The 26,364-nt window shown below is 49.3% G+C and overlaps 3 protein-coding genes across 7 annotated transcripts in view; 1 reads left to right on the forward strand and 2 right to left on the reverse strand.

Annotated features, from left to right (window-relative positions):
• The window catches only part of LOC6590633 (heterogeneous nuclear ribonucleoprotein L), a 96,518-nt gene that overhangs the window by 25,953 nt on the left and 44,201 nt on the right, over nt 1–26,364 (forward strand). For 4 of the 5 annotated variants that reach the window (XM_026985198.1, XM_026985202.1, XM_026985199.1 and 1 more), the window contains exons 3-4: nt 22,749–22,931; nt 22,999–23,062. In XM_026985198.1, coding sequence (XP_026840999.1) covers nt 22,749–22,931; nt 22,999–23,062 — 247 coding nt within the window. Of the gene's footprint in view, nt 1–22,748; nt 22,932–22,998; nt 23,078–26,364 lie in introns of all 5 variants that reach the window. The other variant, XM_026985197.1, reaches the window with a different exon arrangement.
• On the reverse strand, nt 217–3,248 carry LOC6590629 (tubulin polyglutamylase ttll6). Its single transcript, XM_002016684.2, has 4 exons — nt 2,446–3,248; nt 2,222–2,375; nt 551–2,167; nt 217–494 (listed from the first exon to the last, which is right to left on the reverse strand). Exons 1-4 carry the CDS (start codon nt 3,171–3,173, stop codon nt 327–329), a joined length of 2,667 nt encoding a protein of 888 aa, XP_002016720.1. The 5' UTR covers nt 3,174–3,248; the 3' UTR covers nt 217–326.
• On the reverse strand, nt 9,574–9,910 carry LOC113565051. Its single transcript, XM_026985204.1, has 2 exons — nt 9,860–9,910; nt 9,574–9,797 (listed from the first exon to the last, which is right to left on the reverse strand). Exons 1-2 carry the CDS (start codon nt 9,894–9,896, stop codon nt 9,604–9,606), a joined length of 231 nt encoding a protein of 76 aa, XP_026841005.1. The 5' UTR covers nt 9,897–9,910; the 3' UTR covers nt 9,574–9,603.

A 26,364-nucleotide genomic window follows, 5' to 3' on the forward strand; every position in this document is an offset into this window, starting at 1 on the left:
CCTGTTTGTGTGGGTGAGTGCTCTTTTTATGGTCGACGGTGTCGGTGTCGCTGCCGTTTGTGACAGAGAGAATATCGCACATAAAGCTTATGGATTTTATGTGGGAATATTCCAGGGAATAGATAACGAGATGCCGTCAAAGGATGAGGAGAGGCTCCCCTCCCGATGCCGATACAGATTCCGTATTGATTGGTTTCATATTCAGAAAAGAGTTCCTTGAGAAATATACACACGTGGAATTTATTGCGAATTGTTGCGATAGTAAGAGAAAATACACCACAGCCACAGATACAGTTACAGATGCAGATACACTAACAGATCCTGGCTCAGAATTCGCAATCGGGAGTATCGGGTTCGGGCTCGGTCTCTGGCTCGGTCTCTGGCTCGGTCTCGGTCTCGGGCGAACCAGAGCTGAGCAGGTTATACAGCAGATCCGGGAAGCACTTGATGTCGTTCTTGGTCAGATGTCCTTGCTGATACATTTTCGAAAAGATCTGCAGGAGAGGGAGATTAAAAATGATAGCTAGAAGGCCAGCGGAATACTTCGTACCATTTCCCGGAGATTGGAGCCATTCAGTTCCTTGGTGCGCTCCTGCAGCCAGCTGCTGTACTCCTCCTGCTCGCCATCGCTGATGGGCTCCGGGCTCCAATGCCCCATTAATCGTCCAGAGTCCAGAGCGACACCGGGCAGCTCCGAAACCTCCCTCTGCTCGACCTTCGGCTTGTGGCTGCTCTTGCGGGGCCTTTTCTTTTTCGGCTGCCCTGCCAGCTTGAAGCTGCCGCCCTTGAGGCGAGCACTCTGCTCCATGGCATGCTGCTCCACGAACCGCTTGTCGTCCAGGGCCTCCCGCTCGAGCATCCGCTGGTGGCGCACCCGACGGGGGACGTGGCGATGCTGCTTGCGCCGGAGGGGCTTGGGGGCGCCGCTGGTGCACTTTACGATCCGGACACTGGGCCTGAGTTTCGATAGAGCCTCCCTTTTGTGGTTCCTCTGCACAGACTGCCAGATGCCCAGGTGCTCCTTGGCGCAGGTGGGGGCCAGCAGCAGCTCCCTTTGGCGGTAGATCTCCCTGGCAATGAGCGCACGATGCTTGCGCCTCTGCTCCTCGGCCTCCTCCTTGCGGCGGCGCGACTGCAGCACCACGGGGCTGACGGACAGCAGAGGTTCCAGCGCTGCGCCGGGCCACTGCGAACTCTTCATTGAGCGCTGCTGCCGGAGCATCTCCTGCTGCTGCTGCTGCTCCTTGTAGTGCTTCTCCATGGCGTTGTTGGAGAGCTGCTGCCGCCGCCGACTCGACTCCGTGTTGGCGAAGGGCGACTGCTGCTTGGTCTGGTCGTAGAACTTGCAGTAGTAGTGGACCTTCTCCGAGTCCATGGGCGGCATGATGCGCCGATAGTTGCCCAGGTGGCTCTCCTCCCAGGCGATCTGCTGGGCCAGGGCACCGATGGAGCATGCCTGTCGCATCCTCATCTCGCTGCCGCCCGCCTCCCGGCCAGGGCTGGGAAAGGAGCTGGGCGTCTGGGGCCCCTTCTTGTTGTACACCTTCCGCAGCAGGCGGGTCCGGTGCTCGATCCGATCGTCGCGTATGATCTGCTCCTTGTCCACCAGCGCCGTCGTGAGCAGATTGAGAGTGTCCCGAATGAGCGGTCGCTTCACCTCCTTGTCCACCACCTCGTCCGCACTCAGGCTGGGCGTGTGGTTCACCTCCAGGATGAAGGGCTTCAGCTTCCAGTCCACCAGAATGTCGAAGCCCAGTAGCTGGAAGCAGCCCTGGATCTTGTCGTGCCGCGGGAAGCACACGTGGTAGTTGTGCTTCAGCACCGGCCACGCACTGATGATCGTCTTGACGATGGCATCGTCCACGGAGGCCCAGAACTCGGGCACGTCGTAGTTGTGCTCCGTCAGCCACTTGTTGAACGCGCTCAGCTTCCGCTTGGAGCCCCCGTCCGTGCCCTCGCCCACATTGTAGTTGGAGTTGCGGCGATTCAGGCAGTAGTTCGTGAGGTGCATGAACACGTTGTGGCTGTTGCCTAGAGTGGGCGCCACGTACTTGTGGGTGGCGAAGCGGGCCAGGCCCTCGTTGTACACGAAAATCCGGAGCGGATCCACGGAGGTGATCAGCGTGTAAACGCGCAGATCGAACTTGAACCCATCGATGAGGAGGGGCTGCGGGGGAAAGTGCCACCTAAAGGCTACTGGGTGGACTGTTCCAAGACTCACCCGCTCGATGTACGTCTGGCAGATGAGCTTCTCCCGCTTGCTGACGGTCTTCAGATCGGGGGTTATCCAGATGCCGCGTCCCCGTCCGGAGGAGTACGGCTTGAGGATGTAGGTGCGCTTGTGCTTGCTGGCATAGGTGGTCACGTCGTAGGCACTGCAAGGAGGAGCAGGCAAGCATGTACAAGGATGAATCAGGGATCGGATCGATCGGGGAAGAAACCTACTCGGTGGGCATGAGCCAGGTCTTGGGGAAGATGCGGTAGTCGCCCGGGTACATCTTCAGCATGCGATTGAGATTCCTGGAGAGCAGATCCTTGCGGCAGATCTCCATCATCCCTGGGAAATGGTTGATCTGCTGGAAGCGCTTCATGCTCCGCAGCAGATCATGGTGGGGCGTGCAGTCGGTCCACTGGACATTCCACAGACGATGCTCGGGCACCTGCTGGAAGCCCATGCTGCGCGCGATCCTCGCCACCAGGGGGAAGTGGGTGTGCTCCGCACACAGGCTGAGGCGTGTGCCCCGAATGGTGGGCACTACGTCGGTGCCTTCGATGTGGACCTGCGGCAGCGGCTCCAGCATCACATCGTAGCAGATGGCGTCCAGGTGGGGCTGGTCATTGCCCAGCTGCTGGTCGCCCTGTGTGTGGTCCTCGGTGACGACCATGAAGTGATCCACATCATTGCGGGGGCGCCAGGCGGGCCTGCCCTTCGCCTTTGGGCTGCAGTCGGGCACGAGCTCGAGCTGCCTGATCTGCCCCTGGTGGGGCGGCTGATGCTGCTGCTGCTGCTGGAGGCGCCGGCGCTGCTTGGGCAGCACGTAGACGCTCTCGCGCCGGTAGAGGGTTGGATGCGATCGATTCGGGTCCAGGGGTAGGTTCTTCTGGGCATCGAAGAAGCGCGTGTACTGATTGGCGAGCTTGCGACGCGTCCTTGCATTCTTCTTCGGAGGCATCTTCTACTCCGTTCCTGTTCTGCGTGGGCTCTCTAATTTGGGAAATAAAAATCCTGACGATTGGAGACACTCGTAACATTGAATTTTGATATATCTATTGTGATTTCCATTGAACACACAGCCTCCCCCGTAGACCTCAGGACGACCTCAACCATCGTCGTCATCTTCGGTGGCAATGTCAAGTGCGCGGCGCTGCGCTCTATTTGACATATGATATGCCACCGAATCGATTACCAACCGCGAGGAAAACTTATGCAACATCACCTTGCCACCGCATGCGAGATACAAGTGCCTCGGCTCAGAGATACATTTCCCCACAAGATGCATGCGTAACGACACACTGAGGGAAAGTGCTCGCCAAGCCAGGCAGAAGAAGTGTTTTTTCTCTCAGTGTATACGTAGGCTGGAATTGCTAGATTGATGTGGCTGGGGCTGTGGCTGTGGCTGTGTCTGTGTCTGTGGCTGTGTCTGGGGGTGTGGCTCATTAACCGCAGCTTAATCTGGCTCTAGGCCCCATGCGGTTATTAGTTCAGGCAGTCGAATGTCAAAAGACACACAAACAGCCACTACTGTTGACTATGTAATCATTACAGTGACAGCAATAAGTACACCTCCAGCCGGCTCCAGAGTATATGGTATGGTATGTAAATGCCAGTGAATCACACGCTTGGTTAACCCGAGAACGGAGTTGGAGGTGGAGAGCCAAGTGAGTGATCCATGCGGTTCAAGAATCACTCTCCCTTCCTCTCTCTCTCTCCCTGTAGATACGCAATGCAATTCGGATTATTCCCATTGTTGCTTGTGCCTGAAATAGTATCTGATCGGATGGCAGCAAACCATGAAATATATCAAGTTTATTTGGTTGAGTAACGCTTTTGGTTTCACTTATCTCCAGCTTCCATTTAGAGTCCACTCCTTCTCTAATTGTCTGCCTGTCCATTATTTGCTTGCTTTTGTTGTTCCTGTTCTGCAGCTAATTATGCGGACGCTTTGTCGTGTAAAGAGTTGCAGATACACGGGTAAACAGACGAGGAACAACAGCAGCAGCCCAAAGTTTTCTACATTTGAAATATTAATGATAGTACACGAACCGTCAACAAAAAGGTACGGTGGGCACGGGCAGGGGCAGGGGCAGGGGCACGAGAAAGGGCAGCATCCAGCATGCAGCCATTAGGCGATAAGCGGCCGAGAATTTAAAGGAAAATTCCAGTTAATGAGGAAAACTCTGGGCATAAAATATCATTTATTTATTTAAAGGCTGCTTTTGCAAACAAAAAAAAAAGCGCAAATTATTTCGCATCAATGAAAGAAATAATTTATGAAAATATTAAATCGTTGGCAACCGATTGAATATTTCACACTTTTGTGACGGTTGCAGATTTATCAACAGATAAATATTTTTCCATCTCTTGTTAAATTCTCAATTGACATCCCCTCCCCCCGCTCCGCATAAAGCCAGCGAAAATGAAATGAGTGCAAAATCGGGGGCGTACGACAAACTGTACGAGTGTTAATAATTTAAAGGTGTGCCACGTGTGGCACGTTTCATTTGCAGTTGCAGCAAAGGCAAAAGCAAAAAAAGAAACGGGAAAAAAAGGGGAAACCCCGAGAGTGTAATAATAAAAAATTAAACAAAAGGAAAATAAGAAAAACCGGCATCGGCAGGAGCTACAATAATAAATCTGATGGGGAATGGGATGCGGAGTTTTCCGAGCAGCAGTGAAAATGGCTCATAAAACTGACTGCTACCGACTGCTGATGATGATGGAAAGCCCGGGAAAACCCCCAGTCCCAGCATATAAATTACAATGTGTGTGGAACGAGAGAGTGCGTTTATTTTTTTATTTTTAAGGATCCCACACACCCACGAACACACACACTCACATATGGTTACAGTCGCATTTTGACTAAGCGCACATTAAAAATTAATCTTTTAATTACTGGCAGGCAGCCAGGCATTCCGGGGTGGGAGAAGTAGCTACAAACACATTGTATGTGTGTGGCAAGAGTCAGTGGCAGCGGCGGCGGCGACGGCGGCGGCATTGTAACTATTATTGTTCATAAGAGGATAAACGAGGCATTGGCTGGCGGCCATTTTGTATTTGCATTGGCAGCCATTTTGCGGATGACTTTAAGTTTACGCAAGAGCAATGCTCAATGCTCAAAGCTCAGGGGGTTGCACAGGGCAGGGCTGAGGCTGCTGCTGCTGCTGCTGCTGCTGTTGCCTCCCCTGTTGCGCACTTCGGAAGCCTCATAAATCCTTAAGAAGATCCACAAGAAGCCAGAAACAGGAACGAGCGCGTAACAACATCATCATCATCTTGTGGCACCTCTCCACGCTGTCTCTTCCCATAAGAATCTCCATTCATGCCCTAATTCCACTTTATGCTTCATTGTTGAACCCACACACCCACCCACTTTGCTTCCACCACCTTCTGCTGCCGCTTCAACATATTTTCCAGCTCTGCAACTTTTCCTAGTGCCAAAAACTCCCATTTTAATTGCTTTCAATTGACCAAAAGTCGGCAGGGTCAAGTGGACCAATCTTGCACCCACATTTGAATTCAATTTACATTTTGTCGCATTAACATTTTTGGGGATTTTTAATGCCCAAAGTTTCCATTCAGCAGGGGGCAGGACCCCATAATGTCGTGTTAAAAGCTTTTCCAATGTGCGTGACTGTACGTGCAACTGAGTGTGGCACAAAAGAAAGACCCAGCAGCAGCGTTGGGACTAAGGGGCATAAGTTTTTGCTTTAATTTAAATTTGAATTTGAATATCTATAGGGCCTAGTTCTCGGTCATTTTATCCCGCGATTAAACATATTTCCCCGGAAAACTTTTGATGACATTTCATTTCATCTCCAATTTATATTTCAATTCCTTGAAGCCTTCAATCCCTCCGACAAAGCTTTTAATGCCTGCAATGCCTATCAATTCGAGTTATGCTCGTGTGGAACGCCATTTCGAATTCTATTTTGGATTTAAATATAGATATCTATAGTATGTCAGTCATAGAAATCTGTTTTCTGGCTCTTGTCACTCACGTATCCCCCCCCCCCCCCCCCCCTGCCGTAATTATGCATGAATCACAAGCAACGCTTGAATGGATGCGCCTCCCCCCTCCCCCCTCACAACCCCTAAAGATAACATACATTCATATATGCACATAAATTTTAGCACTCTTTCGCCGTCTTTCCCTGCTCTGCCCTTGCCCCTTGCCAGAGACGCAATGAAAATGTTGAAATGTTAAAAGTGCTCGCACGTTCCACGCCAGCACACAGAAATGTTATTTGTAATGCAAAAAACGACAACAAAAACAACAACAAAAACAACAAAAACATTGGGCAAAATAGTGGTAGTGTGTGTGTGTGTGTTTGGGGTGTATAAACAAGAAACACACACACACACACACAGTCGTAATGGAAATACAATTTAACAGCAAGGACAAGACCAAGTAGAAGACGCTGCAAAGTATGCAGCACTTTTGGCGGCTGCTGCACTTACGAGACCCTTGAGAAGGATGGCAGCTAAACTATGGAAAGCCAGTCCCCCCACAAGACAGATCCTCTGGCAGATACTTAGATTTAGATGTAAGAGTGATCTCTTCAAATTAGAGTTAGTATTTTGCCAAGAAGTTTTATGGCCGGGCGGGAAGGCGGTACGGTATCCCATAGTTCGTGTGTGACCGACAGGCCGGCAACAAATTGCTGGCAGGCCGAAAGAGCCGACTGGGAAATGTGACACCTCCTGGCCGGCTCCTGGTCCGCTTGTCAATGTCATAATTTGCCATAGTGGGTGGGGACAAGGCAGGGGGCAGAGGACGGGATTGAGATGGAGATGAAGATGACGATGACGATGGCTATGGACTAGTGCAGGAGTAGTTGGACAGACATCAATAGATGTCGAGGCGGAGGAGAATGCCCTGCTGCCCTGATGTCGATGTTGATGCTGTTTTGCCCGAGGGCGTGGTCGACAGGGTCCTTGTGCTGGTCTCGGTCACTCGTCCGGGGCCATGACAACACTTCATATCGGCAGTGGGGCTGGAAAAGGGGTGCGGGTGGGGTTGTGGGGGCCAGCTCATGTCATGTCCTTGGCTCTGTCGAGCATTGTCAACATTAACACAGCCCAGAGGCATAAAAGGCATATCCAATTGCAAAAAGACGCATGCCGATAACAAAGGCTCGGCAAACATTCAACTAACATTAGTGCCACGCCCCCATGCACACAAAAACACACACCCACACTCAGACCCCGACGAGGGGGAGGGGGAGGGGGAGGGGTAGGGGTAGGTGTCCTGTGGGCCTGTTCGTACTCCTGGCTCTGGTCTCTCGTTTGCTGTCTATTTTCCTTGGTCATTAAATTTGGATTTTGCGCTGTGCATATCACAAACGCTTGACTCTGCTCTTAAATACACACACACACAGACACACACACACACATGTGCTACATCTCTTTAGTGGCCTTTTGTGCTCCTCAGCTTTTGTCCCCACTGCCCCTCCGATGTGGCTTCAACCTGCCACCATTGTTGGCGAGGCATTTTGCATATACGCTAGAGGAGATCAAGAAGAAAAGGTAGAAGGGAAAGAAGGGCAGGTGGAAAATGTCCTGCCCCCTCTTTCAACATCAGTTTTGCTTTACCCACTCCACTCCCCACTCCCCACCCCACCTAGTGCCCCTCCACTCTGTGCTGCTTTCAGTGCCGCTCTAATGTTTTGTTTTGCGTTCGGTTTCGAGTCCTTTGTGGTTGAAGATTTGCCTTCCCCCCCCCCCCTTCCCAACATTGCATGGCAATTGCAACAGAAGCAGAACAAAAATGGTTTTAGGGCTTAATGCTGTGGATTTGATGGGGTAAACGGGACTAGAAGGCAGCTCGTTTTAGGCCAGGGATAAGCTGCAGGAAAAGAAAAATTGTACCCCCCCACCCATAGATGGGATTTGCGGCAAACGGATGAATGGGGGGAATGTTGGGGGAGAACTGGGGGATTGTTCAATATTGAAACTGGAGCAAATGCCACTTAAATTGATTAAAATATCATCAGAGAATCCTTTTGCAATGCACATGTGATTGCTGTATCTAATTGCATGTTTTATTCTTTCTTTATCTTTTTAAGTAAGTTCCCGTGACCCATTAAACAGCTTTTCCAGCAAATGTAGTGCTGCCGTGTGTGCTGAAGCCTGAAGCCAATCAATTGCTCGTTTCGCACTCAAGGGGGCTCTGCACTAAACCATCAAAGTCACATCAAGACATCAAGTACTCATACACAGGGCCTATCATCATCCTAATCATCCTCCATCCACCGACAGGGCAGGCCAGGGCGGGGCAGGGCAGCGCAGGGCAGGGCAGTGTGGGCTTAGAAAAGCTCAATAAATCAGCTGGAAATTTCCAGGAAGCCCCACTATGGGGACCCCAGCAGCAATCACAAAAATAACTTTCCTTCGGGATGGTAGGATGCTAGAGGGGTGGTACTAGGGCCAAGGGGCAGGGGCAATGAGGTGGGTGTAACCCAAAAGTTGCATCGTAATTCCCACGATAATAATCATAATAAAAATCAAGCAAGCGATAAAGCATAAAACCAAATTACATACAACTCGGGCCCTTTCAGGACTTCCGAGACGAACACTTGAGCTCCTGGCTGCCACATGCCGCATTGTTGTTGCCGCCGCCGCCGCCGCCGCCGCCGCTGCTGTACCTAGTTAGTGGTATTCTTGTTCGTGCTGCTGCTGCTGCTGCCGCTACAGCATAAAAATGAAAAAGTTTTTCCACCAAAAAAGAAAAACTTGCACATTGTCAAAAATAGAAGCAAAGAAGTGGGAAATTGCGGCCACTAAAATATGTGTAGATATAGAGAATATTTCGGTTCGGAGCAGGCCTCTGGTCAGAAATGTCGGATATTTTATGGAGCACGTAACGGACATTTTTTTGGGTTATATTTCTCGCTTTTGAGAAACTTTTCCCATAATACGCGACAATGATGTGGTGGGGCTTATGGAATATCGTGCTGGGTTGGGCAAATATCGGCACGTATTATGGCCAAAAAGATAATGCCGAGGGCGGGGGCGTATAGATCTGTAGAGTAAAGGGCGCCAGTGGCGTGAATGATTTATGCGGCGAGTGGAAAAGCTAAATTCATTAAGTTGTCAAATGCAAGTCAACACAATACAAGACTTTGACATGGACATGACATTTTCACTGCGTACAAGCCAGAGAAAAGAGAAAAGAAAATGCGGAAAAGCGAACAGCCAGAGGGATGACTGGGGGGACAGACAATGAGACAACTGCTGAGAGCAATTCGCTCATGAAAAGTCATTGAAAACCAAATAAAATCAGGTCTAAAATTGGCACAGCAGAACCCGACCTGTCGCTGACAGATGGGAAAGAACCCAAGAAATGCAAGCTATTTATATTGTTCGTCTTTATTGAGAAACGACTAGATGATCCAGCGGTGGCAATCCTTTCGATGGATACACATGCCAGTGATGTCGCGCTTCCGCACCATTCCGGGGGTACAGGCGCAGCCTCTTTTGCATTGGACGTACCTGCATTTGCGTATATAAAGTTTATCCACGCACAGCTTTTGGCAGGAGCGGACACACTTGACCATCACGTCATTGCAGACACACTCTAGACGAGGGAATGGAATGGAATGGTATCGAATGTAGACGAGAAACCTCCACTGATCTTACCAGGTAATTCCTCGGCGATGGCGGATGATACGAGCATTAGGTAGATGCCCACAGGCACCGAAGGGAATTTCATCTCAAAATAAGAACATTTTTCAAGGGGCCAAAGAGGGCCGCAATAGCTTCAAAAATTGATTCGTGAAGCGGGAAATCGTTTAGTCGCGAGATACTGCTTATGCAACAAAACTGTAAAACTCATTTGCTTTGGTGTCGGCAGACCCACACCACAAATCCTCTTAGCCGAAAACCCCGACCATATTAACTGGGAAAATGTGCAACTGCCGCCACAGGGACCATCCACCATAGACGGGAAATCCCGCCGCAAGGGGTCGTGGCTGGGGGCCGAATATTATAATTTTGCTAATTGACAGAATGGTTTTGCTAGCCAGGAGCCAGCAGCCAGCAGCCAGGGGATCAGTGCGAGGCCGAAATCATGAAATGCAAATCCGATACTAATAACCGGTTTAACGGAGCGTATACGCAATGTGCGGTTTGCCATGTTGATTTAACGCATTTTCGTGCAGTGTAATTAACTGCCAGCGGCACACAGAACGCATAATTAAAATTCGGATATGTACGCAGTAAATGTGGCATATGCGTGCTTGCGGGAGTGGCAAGCGGCATGCAGAAAAAGAAAGGTGCATTGTGTGTCTCCGGCTCGTGTGTCAGCCGTGGCTATGGATTCCATGGGCAGTGGACAGTGGGCAGTGGGCAGTGGGCAGTGGCAGTGGAAATGGATATGCTGCCTCAGCAGGATAGACAATGCCTGACCATCGCTGCTCATTGTTACTCGGATGTGCAGGCCCTGCCCTGCCCTGCCCGGCCATGGCCAACGATCATCATGATTACGATGATGATGATAATGATGATGATGATGGGACATTACGGGCTTCACTAGTTGTGGTTTTAATTATGTCCAGCCCGCATTTGTAGAACAATGCGAGTGGATTTGCGGATGGAATTGAGCGGAGAGCGGGTGCACATGAGCCATGTGGCAGCTGCTGCAGCCTGCACCAGCAACTGATTGGAATAAATGATGCGAATGATTCCATTCCTCGCCCCTACCCTCCGAAAGAGAAGCCAGTGAAGAAAAAACATTTGCTTTGAATCTGAAAAACCATATCAAATGGGAGCCAGAGACGTGAAAGAAATATGGAAAACGAATGCTTATCAGAGCATATAAATTTCGTTCCATCTTGCAGGAGAATGTACATATGTATGTCCCAATCCTCCCATGAATCCTATCTGCCAGGACACCACCGCTCAGCTCTCACCTCTCACCACGGCCATTGTTTGCCTGGGAATCGTTGCCACAGGCGCAACAATAAAGCCCCGTTGAGGGGGCACACACAGAGTTCCAGTCAATCAACGTGAAGGGCTTAAACTGTCACTGTTAACCAACTAAAGAACAACCACCCACACACGGTAGTGGGGAGAAATGGCAAATGGGAAAAGTTTATGCGTATGGCTAAGCCAGGCGCCTGAAAAATTAATGCCTGCTAATAATTCAAGGGCCCGCAGGAGGCCCCACATAAAGTGTGTGCTCGTGTTAAATAATCTAACGGACAATTAATTGAAGGTGCCATAAATATAGCGCATACGCAACGTAAATCAGCCAAGATGCCAGACAGCCAGATAGTCGGAGAGTCGGAGGAAACCCTTCAACAAAGAGTGATTATTCACGCAATTAATCTCTTGGAAACCAACCTTTTGTGCCCCACGCACAGGACAGGGCACAGGCCGCAGGACACAGGACACAGGACAACACGGTACTGCCGTCTTTTGGGCCTTGTTTTGATAATTTAAGTTCCTTTGACTATAAATAACTCCGAATCGGGATCTTTGTCTTCATTACGTGTGATTGTCTGCCTGGTCCCCCCATCTGTGGATAACTTGCAGGCGATGGCACTCCCTACTTGCCGGAGGCGGAAGCACGCCATTCTCCAATCACATTAGCCCCCAAATGAAGCTCTCTCCCCGCCGCCGGATATAAAATACCGACGAACGAGGGAGAACGTCAGTCAGCTGACCGCAGCATTAAAGCAACATTTGTTTCGGCTTCTCTTTCGGCTTGGTGGAGGTGCAGGAAGCCAGTCAAGCAGGATACCATCAACCATCCACCCACCAACCGACCGCAAGGGCAAGGGAAACTCTGCCGTCTGCTTCTCTCGTGAAAATTTCAAACAATGCAACACAAATTGTCGGCAACCGCAGCAGCCAGCGCGGTTTACTCTCTGCGGCACCATCCACAGACAGAAACAGATCCAGAACCAGACCTAGAACCAGACCCAGAACCAGATGCAGTGCCAGTAACAGTCTCTGTTTCGGTCTCGGTCTCCGTCTGAGGTGAAGATGGAGCTGTGCGAGTGGCTAACAATAGTTGACCAGTGCAATCTTTTTCCCTGTTTTAGCTTCAAATAAAAAAGCCAAGCTCCACTTTAAAGATCAAGTTAAAGGCCAAGACGGTCCTTTGAGCTGGAAAAAGAATTCAAGCTGAAAAGAAAATGATTCAATGGATTCCAGAAATATTCCATTATGTCAGAAACGCATTGGAATTGTGTACAGAAATTCCTATCTCTGCAGCAATTTTCCCCGTTTTCTCGTTCAATGTCTGCAACTCTTTCCCCCGTGCCCTTGCGCCGGTGCCATGTTCGTAATCAGTTTTCAACGTGACTGTAAGACCCCCGCGGATAGAAAACGACAGGCGGGGGCGTCCCCATCCTTCCATCCTTCCATCCTTCCATCCTCCCGTTCGTAGTCATTTTTAAATGCTTCAGCATGGCATAAAATTTGCATGAATTTCTTGCATAGTTTATTTAGCGTTCGCCATTGTTGTTGTCCATTTTCCGTCCGCCCAAGCCCCAGCTCCAGTCGAGGCCAGGAAAACACGATTGGAGCGATGCACCCGCCCCGAAATGTGTGCTGAAAAATTGACGGGGATTACACCAGTACCAGTACCAGGAGCAGGAGCAGCGCCAGGACCACGACCAGGACCAGCCTCCTACTGGGGGCGCGCTAGCCTTGGCCATATTACGGCTCAATTTCTGCGTGCGGCCACACGCAGCATACAGCCGCAACAGCGAAAAAACAAGAGTCTGACGGTGATGGTGAATGCAGAATTTATATTCATATATGCGGTGTGGAAATGAATCGTGGTCCTGGCAGCTCTCACCGCAGGATTCAGTCCATTGATGGCACATGGGGTGATGGGTGCGGAAAAAAGAACCAGGTGAAAGATGGTGGAGGAGGAAGATGGAGTGCCATCTACCAGTGGGCGGTGAAAGTCTGTGAGGCATGTGAACCAATTCAATAGCCTCCCTTTAATTTCTTCAGATTTATTCGTAGGCAAAGAAATTTGCATGCTTTTTACGCACATTATCATAGGCAAACAGAGAGGACCACAGGGAGCAGGAGCAGAGCAGAGCACTGTGGGTGCTGGGGGGTGCTGGGGGGTGACTGCTGCTGGCAAATGGGGTTGTAGCCTTCATCTGCAGAGAACCAATATGTCAAATTTGAAGCGCGCTTTTTCTTTGTTTTTTTTTTTGTTTGATAATATTTTTTCTATCAAATGTCAAGTGTCAAGGCCATTCCATGCCAACTACTCAGTGCCTGAGTGGCACAATATGCACTTCTACCCCCGCCCGCCCGCTCATTGGCGTCAAATTGGCTGCCATTTTGACAGGCACATTCGTCAACGATGGGTACACTCTCTGTGCAGTTGTCCAACCCGTTCCGATTGACATGTTTGCTTATCCCACACCCACACCAGCACCCACAGCCATTGAGACTCCCCATTCGACCGTCTTCCTGTCGGACATGTTTCAATAACTATCCATCCATATTGGCTTATTCAGTTAATGCCAATAGACTGCACTTGAAGTGCATTTATTGACTTGCATGGGGATGGTATCCTTGAGCGAAATGACATGGCGTAATGGCATAAAACGCAATTAATACCCAAAGGGTAATGGGACGAGCCGTAATTGAAATCTCTGTTTACCGCATCCAGATTGAGAATTGCCCTTGCTGTAGATTTACAGCTGGAAACCGGGGTCGGGCGGAGGGGAAATCACATATGAAATCGTATTATTGTCGATATTCTGAAACGTGAATGAGCTCTGTCCTGCTGTCTGTATGTTGTAAGCTCTTGAGTCCTGTTTCTCGTTATTCCACTTTATATGCAACGCGAATCAGAGGGCTTTCAGTTTCGCTTAATTCCGTTCGCAATCTTTGAGTGGGTGGAGGGGCCTGCTTCCGTTCACGTTTCACCCACATGTTTCATTAGCTCCAACGTCTTTCTCAGTAATTTGTGGCCTTTCAGCAATTAAAGCCGCATTGTAATTCCTTATAGAGCGACAGCCCCACCCCGTAGCATCCACGGCCCGCAGCTGGTCTCTCGTTGGAGGGGGCGTGGGTGTGGCTTGAAAATTGTTGCATACTTTTGTGCGGCGGCTTCAGCGCGGCTGCCACTTGAGGCGGCTGTGGAAAGCAGAGGCAGCTGCCACTTTAACGCGCTGAGGCCGTGCGGCGCTGCCACGCCCCGTCCATCCTTGCCGTCTTCTAGAAGCAGCCTCAACGCCACCGAAGCAGCCACCCGGCCACAGGCACACGGTCCACTCAATTAACGCAAGTCATCAGAGGGTTAAAGGGGGGAGGGAGCGGGGTGTGCCGTAGGTGTGTCTGTGTGCGTACTTCTACTTGTATTTGTCTTAACAACTCTTGCATACAATCTAAATGGCTCTGGCCTGAAAGCGGGTCCCGGGACCCGGCACCCCGGACCCCGGACCCAGGTCCTGGATCCTCGTCTGCTTACTCCTGTTTCCCCGCGACCCCTATCCCTTTTTCTATGTGTCTGTGTGTGTGTGTGTTTTTTTGCGCTGGCTCTCGCATAATTACTTTGACTCGACTTTTACGACCTTTCTATGAATTACTCAAGAAGAGTTGGGAGCACGTCGCCTGTGTGTGGCTGCCAGGATACTGGCTGTACCTTCCACTCCAGGACATCCCATCACATCTCGTATAGAAGGTCTCTCTCTCTCTCTCTCGTGGAGTGGGCGACGCAGTTTATCCTTTTTTACTGCCGGGATTGCCATCCTTTCGTTTCGCCTTCGTGCCTGGCCGTCGTTCGTCTTATTTATTTCTTTCGCTCGTGTTTGCCTGCTAATTTCTTTGCTCTCTTTGCGTAATGGTAGTCGGGGGAGGAGGAGAAGGAACTTACTGGCGGAGTTACTGCCAGGCAGGAAATACCCCCGTCCCTCCCACAACCCCAGCACTTGCATAAGGTGCAGGAAGACAGTAAAAAATGCTGCCTTAGAGACGCAGGGTTGTCGAGTCTGTGGACTTTTCCTCTGCAGTAAGAAAACCCTGAATAATTGATGTTTTTTGTCTATATGCTGAAGGTTTTCTTTCCATTAGAGTGCCTCCATTCTCCATTCTACATTCCCTTTCTTATCTCATGATTGGCATCGTTATTATTATTATTTTTTGTTTTAGCAATAATGGCGGAAAACAATTTCGGATATTTTTCAATTTTTCCCAACGCTATAACTGCTTAAGTTTTTTCCATTTCCCTCCAGCGCTGTAACGGCGGTCTTTTCCACCATCATCTTTTCTTATCACTTTTTAATTTCCTCTGCAATCCTTTGCAACCCTGTTATGGATACAGCGGCAGACCTCCCCCTTTACAAAGGTAAAGTCTAATGCAACATTCAGTGGCATATACACACAAAGAGCGAGAGGCGACGCAACACCTACGCGATTGCTCTGACGGCCCTCGCCCAGTCCGGGGCCACCCTCCCCGTCCGCCCTCTTGTCCGTCGCATTGTTAACCAGAATTTATGCGTTCAGCTGCTGCTCCTTCTAGCTAACGATACTTTTTCTCCCCCTTTCCCCTTTTCCCCTGTTCACTTCCTGTCCTGGCCTTCCCCAGTCCTTTTCCTTCTTCTCCTTCGGCTAGCTGTTGTTGCCATTACGTTTATAATTGTCTTGTGCAACTTCTGGCAGCTACCGATGCCACTGTGCCACCATCTCACCCACGCACCACCAGGACGCACCGCCACCTGCCAGCAGCAGAAAGAGCAACAGCAACACCACCACATGGCGCCACCCAAGTCGTTAGGTGGCCAGAGACTTGGATCTCTCTCTCACTCTCTCGCTTTCTCGCTTTCTGTCGCTCCTTTGAGATGGGTACATGTGCCTCTCTATCTTTTGCTCTTTTTCTTTCTCTTTTGGCCCGTTTTCTGCTTACCTTTAGCTCTGTCACGTTAACGGGTTTGCTCGATGGCTGGCCTCCATTTCGGCCCGTTCGGCCCGTTCGCTCCTTTCGGTCCTTTCTGGCTCATTGGCTAACTGTTGATTTCGTTGTCATGTTGCGTGTTCTGCTCTGCCCCCACTTTCCGGCACACATTTTGCGACCCTCTGTGAGGGTATTTCCATTCCCTTGGATTTCATTTTCTCTGTCGTCTTTCCTCGAGCTCTGCTTGTTTACATTTTCATGCTCGAATTGGCTCTTGTGCTCTCGTAATTTCCATTGTCTCCCGTCCTGGCCTTCGTCTCTTCCCGATGCTCCTGCTGCTGCTGCTGCTGCTGCTGCTGCTGCTGCTCTCCTTTTGGCCAACTTCAAACAAACACATTAAGCGGGCTCTGACTCTGGACTTTTCTGTGTGCCACTGACAGGAGACTAGCCCCTGGTAACCTCCCCTCCGGCTCTCTGCCACAGCTCTCTTTCCTTTCTCCAGCTTCCGTTTCCCCTTCCTGCTTTCATCGCTACCTTTGTGAGACATACATTTTTGCTTTAAAATGTATCTCATGCTCTCTCTCGTGGCTGCCCCTTACGTACCCTGGAGCAGCAGCCACTGCCTATCCCTCCTTTCATGTCGCTTTTGGTTTTGCGCTTATTTTCAATTTGAACATTTTAATGTTTGTGGTCATAAAATTTTTTTTATTGGTTGTAAAACTGAAACTGAAGAGCTGCAGTGGCAGGGGGAGAGGGAGTAGGACGGACAACGGTAGGCCGGGGGGACTGGTGGGGCGCGGTGGGTGGAGCACAATGGGCTCTTGGAAAAAATTAGCAGCCTCTTGCTGGCCCTGCCAATAGCCACTTAAGAGCCGCGTTAAGGTGCGATAAGAGATGCTGCCACTTACAGAATATTTGTCCCCAAATTGCTTACCAGAATCTGTATATCAATGTCTGGCATTTTCGAGATAATTCTGGGGGAGTTTGCCAAGTTTTTGCCTTTGTAATTGAATCGGAAAAGTGAATAAAAATTCTACTGAGCGGAAGATAATTTCTATCGGCTCAAATTCGCAGATTTGTCTGCCATTAGCATTCCATTTAATTGGGCCATCCATGGGCTCCTCAATGACTCTATGCCATTCTCAATTTCACAGTTTGACGCCCTCTCACGCCCACAAAACAAACCACTTTCCGGCCAACTCGAGAGTTTCCCTGGTTTTCCTTTTGGTGCGCCTCAATTAAATGTTAATGGCAATATTTTATTGCCAACACTCGGCCCCATCTCAGTCTCTGCATCTTTGAGAGCCTCATTTACATTTTGCCCACATTTTCAGCTACATAGCAGAGGCAGAAGAAGCAGCCAACAGCCGCCACTGCCACAGCCACTGCCACCGGAAGTGTCTTAACAGCTCGCCTCTGTCTCGGCTATTTTCCTTTTCGTCTTTTAATATTCACCAAAACAACAACAAAAGAAAAAACAATGTGGTTGCATGCATCGTACGGTCACTTTCACATGCATTTTCTCTATGCACTTTTATACCCTCTCAAAGGAATTCACACGGATTACTCGTATGATTTTGGATAGAAAAGGAGGCTCATTCGATTTCATACATTAAATATAGTATGTACCTAGATATATGTATTCCTGATCTTACATCTTACATCTTAGTTACATCCGATATTCAAAGAGTATAGGGGTAGGGGGAAGTGGATGGGTGTAACACCCAGAAGGGAGCGTCTCCGACCATATAAAGTTTATATATTCTTTATCATAATCAATAGCCGAGTCAATATAGCCATGTCTGTCTGTCCGTCCCGATGGGCGCCTAGATCTCAGAGACTAAAGGAGTTAGAGCAACCGAATTTTGTATCCAGACTCCTGTGATATCGCTATGACCATGCTACCCCGTCCACCTGCTTTTCTTTCTCTCACAGTATGAGTATGGATGTGGAGCTTTGGGCCTTGCCGCGGCTCACAGAATTCAATCCGTAATTGCCCGGTATCTCAAGTTTCGACCCGAAGCTAGGTTTCTATTACCATTTTTTGCCTGGCCACCGCTCCTCCCATCCTCCCATCGAGTGTATGCATATTTTACGGACCTGCGATTTTCCAATTTTGATAATTTGTATTATGCTAATTTTGCCATTCCCTCAGAGATCGTTCCGATAGGGGGGGAAGTCAGCCGTGTGTACATGTCAGGGGAAAATGAGAATGAAATGGAAATCGTAATGATAGGAAAATATTTGTGCACACTTTTTCCTGTGCATTATGATTTGTTTGCTGCCACTCGGAGTCGCGCTGGGGCTGGGGCTGGGTCCGGGCGATCGCCTGCAGCATAAATTTAATGTTATATTTACAGACCTATTAAAAATACATAGCACTTTTGTTGATTTATGGACACTGCGAATGTGTTAATTTTGTTAGCGCTTCCACAGTGATCGGCCAATCAGTGGCCGCAAATATTTGCCATCGAATAAATTGAATCGATGCCAGCAAGGAACACAACTGTGCAGCAAACTACTGGCTTAAGCTGGTGTTTACTTTGCTTTCGCGAGGACTCAATCTCTTTCGCTGGGCTTCACTTTCGGCTCTAACAAATCCACAAAGTCGTGTGCCTTCAAAGGGGAAAAGAAACGAGGAGGAAAACCCGTCTTTCCAGTTGTTGAAATTTACTTTTGCACTCAAGGGCCGCGATGCCGATTCTGCCTCGCTGCCTTGCCCCGCTTTGGGCCAGCAACTAACGGCACATGGTGAGAGCCAGGCCAAAATGCAGTTACTCACTGGTCTCTACCTCTACCTCCCTTTCCCCTCTCTCACTCTGTGACCCCCGCAGCTGCAGCCCCGAAAGTGTTGCAAATGACTTGAAACGGGTTTGAATGAGCTTTGCTCGGATTGCGATTGCGATTGGGGTTCGGACTCGGGTTCGGGTTCGGGTTCGGGTTCTGGCTCTGTTTGGGCTTGTGCTTTTGGTGTTGCCCCGAAGAAATGGGTCAATAAGAAAATTCAAATGCTACAAAAACTTGTTGAGTTGTTTTTTTTGCGAAGAACCAGACCAAAACAGGGAACTGCTGGCGGGGGAATGAACTCCGTTCTCGGTTTGTTTCCTCCTCAATTTGCGGTCGGTTCAATGACTTCTCTCCGGTTCGATCAATCAATCGAACTGCAGGGCCCAGCAGATGTTGCCACCGAAGCCAGGGCCAAGAGAGTATCCAAGCGGAAGGCTGTGAAGCCACAAATATGGCTTTGATTTGATCCGATGTGCTTTGCTCTGCCTTCTGTCTAATGTCCTCGCATCCTGACAAGAAAGCATTTATGTTTTATCAGAAAGTGCAATTTCTGATGAAACCACAAAACCCAGCAACCATATATGCTCATAATTTATTTGTGGTAGACTGGAGACTATTTGGTAAGTCTTGTAAGAAGTAGGGAGTACGCAGTGAAGAGCATTCTGCTGAGAAAATGTCAGCTCAAATCAGAAAACAATGGTTGACCACAAAATTGTTGATAACGCCACCGAGTACACAACGTTATTAATATTTAATGCGATTTGCCGGACTGTTGGCAGGCCCCATTGTCCGCTTTATGAGGGCGAATGATGTGGGACCTGGTCCGCTGATGGACCTGGGGAAAGCCGCTTAAAATATTTCCCTGCCACACGGAGATGCAGCGGAGATGTTTGTTGTTTTCCTTGTTGCTGGTGGCATTTCGCTGATTTAATATTTAGCACGCCTGGACACTCCCCACCTCCTGGGCAAAAGCTCCATTCCTCCACCCCCTCGGCCATGAGGCCTTAGTAAAATTTTAATGCGCTTTTGATGATGGCCATAAAATGGCAAAACAAAATGCATGGCGGCGGTGGCGGCGGCGGCGGTGGGGGAGGGGACGGAGGGTGGCGGCATGCAATGCGAATCTCTGCTCTAGATAAAATATTAATTTATTTTTCCCTCCTCCCCTCGCCGTGTTGTTCGCTTGTCCTTTTCCCCAGCATTCTTTTGGTTGTTGGGGTGGTGGGGTGGTGGGGACGCCCCTTGTCCCGCGGCCAGTGCGAACAAGTTATAGTGCCTCATAAAATGCCACGTACTCGTACGATATGTATCGCTGGAAAGCACGGCTCTTATATTTTAAATAACTGTTTCACCACCACCAGCCCCCACCCACCAGGGAAAACCCACCCCCCTCTTGTGTTTTATTAATACTTTCATTTTGGATGCGGTTTATTTGTTTCTCCTCTTTCCCCCTCTCTTTGCCTCTTGTTTATTTCTCGCCTTCTTTTGGATTAGTTTTTTAATTTCAACAGCTCGTGAAATGTTGAACCTTTTGATATGCACGCCAGCTGCTGCACTGCATCTCTTTCAGGATTTAAGAGCACTTGGGAGCTAGGAGATTTTATGGCGAAATTCTGTTGAGCAAACCACAAATTTGGGGTATCTACATGTTGATTAAAGCCCTCAATCAGTCCCAGGAATTTAAGAGGCTCGGGCACAACTGTACTTTATTAGGGGATAGTGTGGAGGTTACCCTGGCACATCCGCTTTTCCCCCTGGGCTTGGTCTAATCAGCTCCATTTCGCCCACAATCATTCAGGGATCGCCGTGCCGCACCCACGCATCCTCCGTGACTCTCTGACTCTCGCCATTCGCCTAATGGGCTCGAATTACCAGCCAACAATGACTGAACAGCGGCGAGTATCCGTATCGTATCCTTTTAGTTGGGTTCGAGGAGGTCTCCCCCAGCTACCATCGAAGGGCACGCGCCTCATTTATTCAATAAGCTGCTCTCATAAACAAGAGTAATTTTTCTGCGTCCCACCTCCCGTTTTTGCTCCTTGACTTGGCGCTTGGTGACGCTTTTGGCTTGCTCGATGATTGCGCTATTTACAATAATTGCAGACATTTCCAGCTCCATCGTGCTCCCTCTCGCTATCTCGTTCCTTTCTAACTTTGCCCCTAACTCTCGCTCTGTCTTCCTGTGCTGTCCTTGTGCTGCTTTAGGACCTTGGGCAAATCGTTGCAGATGAAAATGAGCGAGAAAATGTTTTTTCTCTAGCCGCCCATCCCCCCCGTCCCCTACTATCTCTCACTCCTCGTTCTCTCTCTCTCGCACACTTCCACTTCCACTTGCTGCTGCAACTTGCACTCCAGCTTCCGCTGTCACTGTTGCCACTCCTCTGGCCGGCACATTTCCATGGAGTAGAATGGCGCACCATCCAACTATAAAGCGCAGTGTGCACACAAAAACTAATTAGAAAACTTTTGCGGTTGATAGAGGCAGTGGCAGTGGCAGAGCCAGAGCCAGAGTCGTCGGAAAGTGTTAAGTGTGTGCAGAGGGGGGAAAAAAAGAAAGCAGCTGCATTAATAATTAAGTAATAGTACACACACAGACATCCACAATTATAGAGCAGAACGAGACGATGGGGTGATGGGGCGATGGGGCGGAAAAGTGAGAAAATGATTCATGTAAGAGGAGTTGCAGCACAGCAGGAAAAACGGGAAAAACGTAAAGAGAACTCGTAAGTGTGTCAGTACCAGTGACGGCACCTTTCTCTACATACTCCTTGGTGAGCCGTATATTTCTCCCCCCGCCATCCCCCCCATCACGTGTTTGTCTTCAGTCCAATAATTTTCGGAAATGGAAATTTTGCATAGGCTAAAAGTCCGGCCTAATGAAGTTGCTACCCCAGAAAGTTGCTTCTGTAATGCAAATCAATGTGAAAAGTTTTCGGCACGCTTCAAAATTTCATGAGCCATCGGACTTATCGATGAATTTCATGAATAACAAAATACAGCCTCCGACGAAAGCCGCTCAGGCACTTCCTTGCTGTTAGATGGGGCGGAGAGTGGGGGCTGGTGGAACAAATTGAACATTTAACCCATTACAACATGACAAGCTCCCCGAAAAGCCTTCCATCATCGAATTTTTCGACTATTTTGCCTGTGAATATATAAACGGAAGTCAGAGATAGCGAGAGGGGGGAGGGTGGATGGTGGGAAGAAAACATTTTTGGCAGCTTAAATTTTCCATAAATTTCCATGGCAACGACCAATGCTCATTATAATTTGCCATTAATTCTCAGAATAGCAACCAGCCAGACTTTTTCCCACTCCCCCCCGCTGTCTCCTGGAAGAGGTATTCTTTATTTTGCTGCCCCCATTCCTGTTGGGCTAGACCTGGCACGCCTTGGCTTTGGCCGCCTCCTCTGCACACTCGAAACTCATTAACGTAATTTTCGAAAATTTATGAATGTTAATTGGGAAATTTCTTTGGCATAGTGGAGCCGAGCAAAGTGCTTATTAAATTATGCTAATGAGTTCCTGAGCCTCACACACACAGCTTACACAGCTGTCTTGGAAGGAGCTCGGAAGGAACTTTCTTCGGATTGTGCGGTGTGGGCCAGATAAATGAGAAATTCCAATTATTTCTGACAAAAAAGCGAAAACAAATGAAATTGAGAGCGTAAACGCTGGGAAGTTGTCAACAGCCGCCTGGCCTGGGGCAGGATCGTCGGCAGAACAAAGCCACGGAAAGTGAAAGGACACGGCAGTGGCAAGGGGAATTGTGTCTCTCGTAGCCTCTTCTGTCAATTAGTCGTCACTCACTTCTGTGGCCTTTTAAAACGATTAACGATTACTAACTCGAATCTTTGAATTTTCTTGCAGGATGTCTTGCACAAAATCTGTCATCCACATGGCCAAGTGCTGCGCATTGTCATCTTCAAAAAGAACGGCGTCCAGGCCATGGTGGAGTTCGACAACCTCGATGCGGCCACACGGGCGCGCGAGAATCTGAATGGAGCCGACATCTATGCCGGCTGCTGCACTTTGAAAATTGATTATGCCAAGGTAAGATTGATCGCGGCCTCTACAGGCTCGTCTGTATATCGTGATATATTCTGTGACCGTTTTGCAGCCAGAGAAATTGAATGTGTACAAGAACGAGCCCGATACCAGCTGGGACTATACGCTGAGCACAGGTGAGATTCTACCAAGTGCGTTCACATTTTTTACTACTTTTTTCCCCCCTAAAAAGAAATAGCCTCTAAGTGATGCACCTATACATCCACACACTTCAGCACCCACACACACAAACACACCCACACTCTGTCATAGACACTTGCATTGCCCAAAGCCACACACACACACACTCACAAACACACGGAAGTACACACACTCTCTGTCGCACGCACACGAAGACGGAGAGATGATTGCTTTTTGTGTCACTTGAGACCGAGTCCAAAATAAACTGTAGAAATATCCCCAGTTGCCGGCTTGCTGTGCTGAACTCTTTTTGGTTATCCACATTTTAATTGGCCAAAACCCCACCCTGCCCACATATTCCTTGCTCTTTACTCTAGTTGGCTGACACACGTGGCGTATGCGCAATTTCTCATTCTGCTTCATATTACGTTGTTTCCCGAAGCATTGCCGTAATCCTTTTATTAACAATTTTCGACGCTTCAAAGTTCTAACCGTAGACACCCCCGGGCGTATACTTAATGTCTTAACGCACACACAGACACAAAGGGGAGACCGCATCACCATCATCATCTGGCATGTGGCAGCTGGCATTTAAGATACACAACATAGCAAGGCCGCCTACGTCCAAGCAATAGTGCCACCTGTTTGCGACTCACAGTGTGGCCTCCACAATCCCACAGACACAGACACCGCCACAGCCCCAGCCACTGCCAGTGCCAGTGCCACTCCCACTGCCACTGCTAGTGCCACTCCACTCCTCTTGCTCCCAACTTGCCCCTCCACTGCGCATTTCACATGTTCTCTGTGCTTATGACAGGCGACAAAGTTGCGCATTAAATGCCATTTTTAATTTGTATATTTCACTTTGAATAAAAATGAAATTAAATGCTTTTGCCCCGGTTTTCCGCTCTCTTGTTCTCTCGACTCCGACTCTCGTCTGGGGCAGACAGCGAGGCGACACTGTCAGCGTTGTCATCCTTGTCGTTGTTGTTTGGCAATTTGTAGCTGGAAGAGGTCGACAGACGGGCAACATCAAAAGGCCGACAAACTGAGCCACCAGCGGATCCTGTCCCGTCCAGGCCAACGCACTATTAATGCTGTTGTTGCCGCTGTTGCTGTTGTTGTGCTGTTGCTGCTGTGGAAAAGTGTCAACGTTGCCGCAACCACTGCCACAGCAACGTGGCAGGAACTGTCCCTGGCTGCGACTGAGGGGAAAAAGCAGGATGACCAAAGCCACAATAACTCAGACAGCCTCAGCCACGCTCTATTCAATGGACGGACAGACACAAAGTTTGGCTACTGTTGCTGGTGTTCCTCCTGCTTCTCCTGCTCCTCCTCCTCCTCCTCCTCGTCCTCTTACTCCTCCTCCGATGCATTTATCTGCCTCGTTGGATTGCCGTTTACATTTGGTGTTGTCTGGTGGCAGCCGAAGTTTGTTTGCACTTGCATTTGCATGCCACATCCACCAATTCCCTCTCTGCCACTGTGTGCTAGCCGTTGCCACAAACGGATGAGCCTCTACTGAGCTACAGCCATTTGTCAGCCAACCAGCTGCCCAACCAGCCAGCCAGCCTCCCATCAATGAATGGCACAGAACTGAATGAACTTGGATCCTGTCTGTCCTGTCTGGGCGGATGGAAATGGAGAAGGCGTGGGCAGAGATGTGTTGCTGGTAGCTACAACATCATTGCCGTTTGGGCGTGGGCGTGGGAGTGGGGCAGTGGTGGTGGTGTTGTGGGGGGCATGTAAATTAGAACGAACAGAAAGCAGGAGATACTTTCCTTTCTTTGTGGCTGATGATGGAACGACTGGCGGGTATCTCTTTTTGCTACCAACGATTCCATGACAGGTGGAAACTGTGCACTTTTCCCACACAATCCTTGTGGTTGACTAATTGAACGGATAAGGGGCTGGCAGAGTTCCTGTCCTTTCAATCGATCGGCAAATGCAAATTGCTTACCATAACCCTCTAACCATTCGATGGCTGTGGATATTTCTCCACGAAAATCAATAGAGTTCATTATAAATCATGGTAGTCATGTGACAATCCAGGCCCACAACTTGGGCTGTACTTCGATTTCGTCCTAAATTATTGTCTTAACAATAATAACAAGCGGACAAAGCGAACAACGGACGGGGGCAGGCGACAGGGGACAGTGGACAGAGTGGAGAGAGGGAAAACAAAAAGTGAAGTGAGGAAAGTTAAATATAAAGTGGAAAATGCAAACCTAATATTTGCATAAGATTTTCACTCGCCCTCTGTAAATCCTCAGCACTCTGTCTTTTTCTGTCGCCTTTCGTCCTTCTATCCTTTTTTGTAGCTGGCGCTTTCCTTACCTTTTCCTGGCAATCGATACAAAATGCCAGCACGTGAAGGCGGTGCCACTGGTAGTGGCAGTGGCCTCCTGACTGTGCCACCGCCTTGGGTAAACAAGGTTCCTCCCGCTCCTTCTCCCTGTCCCTCTCGCTCTCCCTCCGTTCTGTTCCGCTTGGTCAAAAAAGCATTCGAAATGACTGGCACTGGCCGAAACCGTCCAAAGTAGCAAAGAAGTTTTTAACAAGTTGACTTGAGTGCTCAAACACCCAGCCACCCAGCCACCCATTCACTGCCTGTCGCAAGGATAGAAGGCAGCAAGGAGGGAACCTCTGCAGTGGCTTCCAGCTCCTGCTGCAGCTCAAAACTTCATCAAGTGCACACCGAAAATTTGTATTTGCATTTGCATTTGACAACCGCGTGGCTGCCACAGTTGCCACCGATGCGGTTCGTCCTAGTCCTCGTCCTCGTCCGCCATCGTCGTCCTGCTGCATATCTGAGAGATATTTTCAGTGGTGGCTTAGCATCTATCCTGCACTCTGTCTCAGTCCCTGTTTCTGTCTATTCGCGTTTTGTTAATTTTCTACTCATTTTGCTGTCATCCTCTCGGGCTGCGTCTTGCGGCTGTGGTTGCGGTTATCCTTGCCCCGCCTTCAGATGGATTCATGCTCATCAGGAGTCGCATTTTGCTTCGTGTTGTCACGCGATGTTCTCTTGCTAGGTTACCCCTCCTCCATCCCCCTTACCGCATCACCCATCGCCGCCCCGTTGTACTTTATTTGATTGCAAATTGTTTTGGCTCGTCCCTTGCCCTCGCCCTTCTTTTGGGTTCTCTTTTGGCCCAAGGACGTTCGATTTTTCTTTCTTTTTCTGCACTTTTGCCCCTGCTAAATGTGGAGCCAGCGACTTGGCAAAACTTCGTGCATTTTCATACGTTTAGGGACTGCGATTCTCCCCTTCGGTTAGCCCGTCGACCTGATGCAA

Source organism: Drosophila persimilis, unplaced genomic scaffold, assembly GCF_003286085.1.
Source record: "Drosophila persimilis strain 14011-0111.01,24,50 unplaced genomic scaffold, DperRS2 tig00000002-arrow-pilon, whole genome shotgun sequence".
Taxonomy (NCBI): domain Eukaryota; kingdom Metazoa; phylum Arthropoda; class Insecta; order Diptera; family Drosophilidae; genus Drosophila; species Drosophila persimilis.

Coding starts and splice junctions, on each gene's coding strand:
- LOC6590629 (XM_002016684.2), bottom strand. CDS start 3,173: ATGCCTCCGAAGAAGAATGCAAGGACGCGTCGCAAGCTCGCCAATCAG. Junction 2,376..2,445: donor ACCTGGCTCATGCCCACCGA/GTAGGTTTCTTC, acceptor TCCTCCTTGCAG/TGCCTACGACGTGACCACCT. Junction 2,168..2,221: donor GCCAGACGTACATCGAGCGG/GTGAGTCTTGGA, acceptor TTTCCCCCGCAG/CCCCTCCTCATCGATGGGTT.
- LOC113565051 (XM_026985204.1), bottom strand. CDS start 9,896: ATGCTCGTATCATCCGCCATCGCCGAGGAATTACCTG. Junction 9,798..9,859: donor CATCGCCGAGGAATTACCTG/GTAAGATCAGTG, acceptor TCCCTCGTCTAG/AGTGTGTCTGCAATGACGTG.